The 8,010-nt window shown below is 40.3% G+C and overlaps 1 protein-coding gene across 1 annotated transcript; it reads right to left on the bottom strand.

The window, feature by feature from the left end:
* Positions 1–6,059: 6,059 nt before the first annotated feature.
* Positions 6,060–7,229, bottom strand: LOC131309976 (uncharacterized). Its single transcript, XM_058336721.1, has 2 exons — positions 6,429–7,229; positions 6,060–6,195 (listed from the first exon to the last, which is right to left on the bottom strand). The coding sequence occupies exons 1-2, from the start codon at positions 7,081–7,083 to the stop codon at positions 6,158–6,160; spliced, it is 693 nt and encodes a 230-aa protein (XP_058192704.1). The 5' UTR covers positions 7,084–7,229; the 3' UTR covers positions 6,060–6,157.
* Positions 7,230–8,010: the final 781 nt, after the last annotated feature.

The following is an 8,010-nucleotide window of genomic DNA, read 5'->3' as shown; positions in this document are numbered from 1 at the left end:
TGTTGTTGGTTGTTGTAGGCAATGAGGTGTACAAAAGCAGCCGTGGAAGAAAAGAGAAGGTTGCGTCAGTTACTTCTGGCAACATACCAAAAATATCAAATGGGCAACTGCAATTTTTGCTTCCTTGAAGCCTTTTTTGGTCTTTTGAAAGGTAATAACCTCCTTATTTATGTTGATAGAGACATTTTTTAATTTTAGACAAATGCTACTTTATTTTAAGTGATCGTGGTTGATGCAACATTAATTATGGAGGTCACTGACTCAAGCTATTGTTGGCTATCCCCTTGGTACCTTTGTTGTGGCGGCATTTGAGTGACTCCCTCTAAGACTTACCAATCTTTTGGCAGCCAACCAAAAAATATGCCACCACTAACTCTCCTATTTCTGTTTCCGTTTATGGTTTACGTTCATTACAGACCACTACTTACAACACAAGCTGTTGATAGTCTGAGGTTAGAAACATGTATGCTGCCAATTATTTAAGCCTTTGGTTTAAAACAAGATCACTTTTTGCTAGCCACTCTTAAAATATCTTATGACCGGATGAGGTAGTTCATTGAACGTAGTATATGGTGCAAAATAAATGCACTTTATTCCTTCAAATTAGTTTTTCATGTGATGCTTTGGGGATTTAAAGTCCACTACTCTAATGTAAAGTTCTATTGGAACTCTAATCTTGCCACGTTTCCATATTTGCTCAATCTCTTTGATTAATGATATTTAATGACTGTTATGTTTGGCAAGGCTAACAACTCGGTCTCCTCGGTCTCTCCATTGTGGGATTTTGAGGTTACCATAGTTGTTCTTTCTTGGTTTGTCTTCGTTGTGCAGGAAGATAACCCCAAAAGCTCAGCTTTCGTCATTTGGACTAAATAAAAGGTTTTGGCTGATGGTTCCTAGTTTTTACGCAGACTATGTCCATTTCATTATGCGTGTGGTGTAGATTACTTCTATACAGTGCATCAAAGCATTCTTTGTGAAGACTTCCCATTTTAGATTGACAACTCAGTCTCCCCAATTTGGGATTTGGAGCTTATCATATTTGTTGTTTCTTCGTTGGTCTCCATTTTGTAGAAAGATAATCTCACTTAGCTTTCATCATTTGGAAAAAACAGTTAGGCTAATGGTTCCCAGTTTATGCACGCACAATGTCCTTCATTTCATTATGCATGTAGGGTAGATTACTTCTATATTATGCATCAAAGCATTCTCTAAGACTTCCCATTTCACTCTTAAGTAGCTTTGTTAAATTTTCATAATCTCCACTCGAGTGAAGATTTATTTACCCATGAGGTAGACTACTATGATGAGAATTTGATACTTTTGCCGATTCTTGGTGAGGTACGATTGCGGTATCATTTTTTTCCCAAGTACAACGGGTAGCTAGTAGCTTGATAGTCATCTAAAAAGTACAAACATGAACACATTCATGCCCAAACGTGAATACACTCACGTCCATGACCATTTTTAGTTAGTAGGGACATGGGCATGATTGGAGCTTGGTAAACGTGAATATCAGGTCGGCAAATGCCAAAACTAGTCGAAACAAATGCTGACATAGTATATGCAGTGTATGTGTTTCCCTTGCATCCTATATGTATGCAGTGTGTTTTCTTTCCAGCATGTTGGCGTCCCTGGTGTATTTTTTGTACTTCTTTACCAAATGTTCCTTTTCTGTCCCGCTTTATTCCATTTTTTATTGTTTTCATAACGATTACATTTATTCTTTTTATATAGACAATTAAAGAAAAGAGCATCCAATAAATGGAGGTAAAGAAGGTGTTGAGTTGTGCTTTTCACTAGCTCTAAAATATTAATATCATTGATTCATTAATGCTTAATCTTATTTTGATTATGAGGTTGCATATTTTGGACTAGCAAAGCTTTGCGTGGTTCCCAACCCTGATTTGTCCACCCGATTGTTTGCAAGTGGGAAACTCTGAGGTCAAGCGTGCCTCCCATGTCTGATTACATTTATGTTTTCTTTTCAGTGTGGTCATTATTTAGTTTTTCACGAGTTTCAAGGATTCAATACCATCACATTTCCTATTTCAAGTTTTCTGAACTAAGATTTGCTACTTGCAGCTACTAGGGCTATAAACAAGCCGAGCCGAGCTATAAGCTACTCGAGCTCGGCTCGCCTCAGTTTAGGTCGGCTTGGGCTGGGCTCAAGCTCGAGTCGAGTCAAGATAAACTTCCAAGGCTCAAGCTCGGCTCGCCTTGGCTCAGAAAGCTCCAATCAGGTGCAACGCATGCAATAGCGTGGTGGAGCCCCATCTTTGTAGGATATTTTGCTTTGCTCAGTTTTGTGGAAGACTGATGTGGGACTAAAAAGGAGAAGAAAGGGAGTTCATATGAGCTCATACTTGTCCTTCATCAGAAGAAGTAAAAGCTTCAGTGCATTCCTCCAATCAGCTACAACCACATGTGCGTATTGTCAAAGGTAGCATTCTTGCTAACCTTACGGTGGCAGTCAAGTACAAGTTAAAGCATTTATAGTGTGTGTGTGTGTGTGTGTGTGTGTGTTAGTCCGGATCCCATAAGGGATACCTTATTTTAATAAAATGCGGACCTCCCATTTCCCGATCAAATTTCGATGATCCAAACTGTTCAATGTGTTCAGAACGTGATTTTAAGGGTCTCCGCGAGAAATCAATAAATAAAAAAAGGAAAAAATTGCTTGCTCAAATTCCTTCCCTAATCTCATAAATTTTGATTGATCCTTTAATACTTGATTTTTGCATAAATTTCATTGTATTCCTCTCTCTAACATTTTTTCTAATTTTTTTTATTTGATCTGTCATTTTTCTTGAGTTTTTGATGCCACATTTTCAATATGGCATAAGGTGAGGAGGAGAGTGGTCTGGTGGGTTGGTGGAAAGGATAAAGAGATGAGCAAGGTTTGGGATAGGAGGGGGAGGGGTACAAGAGAGAGGACACCAGAGGTGCACAGTGGGGAATTAGTCATCGCAAGCATAGGGATCATTGCTGAAAGGCTAACTTTCATGGCTTTTTCATGTCCACTTAATATCATCGCTACGTATTTTTTCAGGACTATACCTTCATTTTTGTGGCTTAATAATGTTTTTGTCGAAATACTTTGATTGATATTTATTCTTCTCACAATGAGGTACAATATATAGATCGAATACAAGGTAAAATAAGGAAAGAAAATAAAATCAAATCAAATCCCTAACTGATCCCTAATTGATTAGGTACTGATCCCTAATTGATTCTACTTAATCAAATCCCTAATTGATTCTACCAAATTGAGTAACTTCCTAATTACATTCAATACATTAAATACAGTCAACACTCCCCCTCAAGCTGGAGCATAAACATCGTGTACTCCCAGCTTGTGACAAATAGTATCAATGGAAGTCTTGGGAAGTGCCTTGGTGAAAATATCAGCCAGTTGAGAACCTGAAGGAACAAAAGGAGTGCTAATATCTTTAGATTCCACCTTTGATCGAATGAAATGACAATCAACTTCAATGTGTTTGGTCCTCTCATGGAATACTGGATTATTAGCAATGTGGATAGCAGCTTGATTATCACAATATAGAGGAGTAGGACCATGTACCAGGATCCCAAACTCTTGTAGAAGTGTGCGCAACCAAGTCAACTCACCAGCGGTATGAGCCATTGCTCTATACTCTGCCTCAGCACTAGATCGTGCTACAACTGACTGTTTCTTACTTCTCCATGTCACAAGATTGCCTCCTATAAAGGTGCAATAGCCAGTAGTAGAACGACGATCAACAGGAGATCCTGCCCAGTCAGCATATGTATATCCTTCAATACGAAGATGTCCAGATGATTTGTAGAGAAGTCCACGTCCGGGAGCATTTTTTAGATACTTCAAGATACGAACAACTGCCTCCATATGAGGAACTCAAGGACGAGTCATAAATTGACTGACAACGCTAACTGCATAGGAGATATCGGGTCGAGTAATAGTTAGATAAATAAGTTTTCCCACAAGTCTCCGATACATCTCAGGGTCGTCAATCAGCTCACCATCTTCAGGCATTAACTTAAGATTAGTCTCCATGGGAGTAGCTACAGGTTTAGACCCAATATAACCTGTATCTTTCAAGAGATCAAGAGTGTACTTCCTTTGTGATAAACTGATACCCGCTTTGGAACGAGCCACCTCAATGCCAAGGAAATATCGAAGCTTGCCTAGATCTTTGGTAAGAAAGCTAGAACCAAGATGGCGAATTAGTGTTTGAATCCCAATGCTATCACTACCAGTGATGACGATATCATCCAGATAGACCACAAGAATCACAATACCACGAGTGGTCTTTTTAAAGAACACGGAGTGATCAGCCTGACTCCGAGTCATACCATGAGAAATAATAGTATTACTGAACTTATCGAACCAAGCCCGCGGAGACTGTTTGAGGCCATATATAGATTTGTGGAGACGACACACATACTCCCCCTTGGACTCAAAACCGGGTGGTTGTGCCATATAGACAGTCTCAGACAGATCCCCATGTAGAAAGGCATTCTTAACATCAAGCTGGTGGAGAGGCCAATCAAGATTTGCCGCAAGAGAGATAACAATTCGTACAGAATTAAGTTTGGCCACTGGAGAAAAAGTCTCAGTATAATCAAGTCCATAGGTTTGGGTGAAACCTTTGGCCACAAGACGAGCTTTCAATCGATCAAGAGTACCATCAGGATTTTGTTTGACAGTAAACACCCAACGACAACCAACAATATGTGCTCCAATAGGCTTGGAAACGAGGGTCCAAGTATGATTTATGGACAAGGCATGCATCTCTTCTTCCATAGCGGAGCGCCATCCAGGATGAGAAAGAGCCTCTAAAAAAGACTTAGGAACAACAACAGAAGATAGAGACACAGAAAAAGCGCGAAAAGATGGAGATAAACGATCATAGGACACAAACTGAGAAATAGGATGGAAAGTGCAAGAACGCGTACCCTTACGAACGGCAATAGGCAAGTCAAGATCTGGATCCTCAGACGGTGAAGGAAATGATGTGGGTAAAGAAGTTAGGTCTGCAGGAGCAATGGGTGGTGCGGCGGTAGAAGAGCAACGAAGACGAACATAAACCTGTTTTATGGGTGGTCGAGAAGCAGTCTCGGGAGGAAGGACCGGTGTAATGGGTGGTCGAGGAGCAATCTCGGGAAGACAAGGTGACAGACCAAGATCAGCCAACATGGGTGGCTGTAACCGTGCACCTGCTGGGGAATAATATGGGACGGTCTCAAAGAATGTCACGTCAGCACTTACAAAGTGCTTACGTAGCAAGGGACTATAACACCTGTATCCTTTCTGTGTTCGAGAGTAACCAAGAAATATACATTTATAAGAACGAGGATCAAGCTTATCACGACCTGGAGAGAAATTATGTACGAATGAAACACAACCAAAAAGTTTTGGGGGGAGAGAAAAAAGATCCTTGTCAGGAAAGAGAATCTGGTAAAGAGTTTTGCCGTTTAAAGCCCGAGATGGCATTCTATTTATAAGATAATTAGCTGTAAGAATTGCATACCCCCAAAAATGTTTTGGAACATGCATGTGAATCCTAAGAGCTCGGGCAACTGCTAAAATCGATCCATTTTTTCGCTCAGCAACCCCATTTTGTTGAGGGGTGGTTACACAAGCAGTTTGATGAATAATGCCATGAGTTTCAGTAAAATGCGTAAATTGATGAGAAATATATTCTTGAGCATTATCAGTCCGCAAAATACGTAATTTGGCATTAAATTGAGTGACAATTTCAACATAAAAATTAGAGAACACAGAAAATAATTGAGACCGATCTTTGAGAAGATATACCCAAGTTAAACGAGAAAAATCATCAATAAACGTAACAAAATAGCGAGCACCACATAAACTTGTGGTACGAGATGGTCCCAAATATCCGAATGAACTAAAGCAAACGGTTCTAAACTAGGTGACTCAACTCGTAAAGGAAAAGAAACCCTACGATGTTTACTGAGTTCACAAGTGTCACAATTAAAAGGAGAAAAACTAGGTAAATCAGGGACTATCTTGCGAAGATTGGCAGAAGATGGGTGTCCAAGACGACAATGCCACTGGTAAGGTGTGGTAATGGAGTGGAAGGCAGATAACTTGGAAGGATTGGACGGCTGAAGGTAGTACAGACCATTCTTCTCATACCCCCCACCAATCATCCTCTGCGTCTTGAGATCCTGAAATTCACAATGAGAGGGATAGAAGAGTACAGAACAATTGTGAGTTTGAGAAAGTTTATGAATGGAAAGTAGATTAAAAGGAAATTGTGGTAAGTATAAGACAGAAGTAAAAATAAGGCCAGAGGCACGATAAGTACCAAAGCCATGTACACGAATTTTAGTACCATCCGCAATAGTAACATAAGAAGGAACGGAAGGTGTAACGACATCAATAAGAAGAGACAAATCACCTGTCATATGATCAGATGCGCCAGAATCGAGAATCCATGGAGCACTGCCAGTACGAGAAGATGAGTGAAAGCAAGTATTACCTGATGAGACATGAGTCGCAATGGAAGTCAAAGATGCATTAGCCTTGTGAAACATGGAATCATACTCAGACCTAGAGATAGTAATCTGATCTGGAAGAGCCAACCCAGATGGCTCCCCCTCAAATGTAGCCTGATTAGCCCAAGCCGGCTTGCCATGAAGCTTCCAATAGAACTCAACAGTGTGATTGGTTGCATTGCAATGTGTACACTTCTTGGTGCCACGACCACCACGGCCGCCACGTCGACCACCACGTTCATAAGAACCACTACGACTGTGGGGAGGATTAGAGTGGCTAAAATTCCCAGAAGATGGAATAAGACCAGTAGCAGGAGCAGCTAGAGCAGATGGAGTTGGATGCTCTAAAACAGAAGACTGAGGAGCAGCCCTTCGAACACGAGCAAAAGCCTCACCAACAGTAGGAACTTCCTTGCCGGAAAGAATTTGGGGACTGAGAGAAGCAAGTTCTGTATTTAGCCCGGACAAGAATTTGGTAACTCGAAATTCATCTCTGTATTTCTGCTGAACCTTTAAATCTGTGGTTAAAGGTTGATAAACATTTAACTCATCCCACATCCCTTTTAAGGTGGAAAAGTACTCATCAACCGATCGATCTTCTTGTTGGAAAGAGAAAATATTCTGATAAATCTGATAAATACAAGAGAGATTCTGTTCGGATGAATATAACTCATGTAAAGTATCCCATACTTCTTTGGATGTGTCAAGGCATGCAACATTGTTAAAAATATCAGGTCAAAGCAAAGTCATAATATATGAATCATTTTGAATCCAAACAGAATCTTCAGATGGGGCATCAGTGATATAGGAAGTCTCACCACTTGCTTGCAAAGAAACAGTCACAGCACGTGACCATGGCAAATAATTGGCGCCATTTAATTTAATTGAGGTGAGAGAATGACGATGAAATGGATCCCTAACAGTGTCCTTAGAGCCAGATGTTTCGGTTTTCTTATCCTTATCACCCATAATACGAGAGCAAACCAAAAAATAGGAATAAACCAAATATTACCAGATCTGGTGGGGATGCAACAGAGATACCCGGAATTGATATGGTTTAGATGAGGGTTTGACGTTGTTGACTGGGGTTCAAGCAAGGTTGCCGAAGTCCGACTGAGTGGGCGGCGGAGTCTGTAGAAGGCCGGAGAAGGCAGTCTCAGTATTGCTGAGAACTGAGAGTACTTCGTCGGAACAGATGGATTTCTCAGATAGTTATGAGAAACAGAGATAGTTCGAGAGAGAATAAAGACAGGCTCCCTGGCTCTGAAAAAAAAGAAGAAGATAAAGACGATACTTGGTCGAAAGACCAAGAAAAGAAGAGAAAGAAGAAATCAGGTTCTTGGAACCTGCTCTGACATCATGTCGAAATACTTTGATTGATATTTATTCTTCTCACAATGAGGTACAATATATAGACCGAATACAAGGTAAAATAAGGAAAGAAAATAAAATCAAATCAAATCCCTAACTGATCCCTAATTGATT

The sequence above is a fragment of the Rhododendron vialii genome, chromosome 12a (genome assembly GCF_030253575.1).
Source record: "Rhododendron vialii isolate Sample 1 chromosome 12a, ASM3025357v1".
Classification (NCBI taxonomy): Eukaryota; Viridiplantae; Streptophyta; class Magnoliopsida; order Ericales; family Ericaceae; genus Rhododendron; species Rhododendron vialii.
The sequence above is the reverse complement of the archived record's forward strand: the minus strand, read 5'-3'. Positions and strand labels throughout refer to the sequence as shown.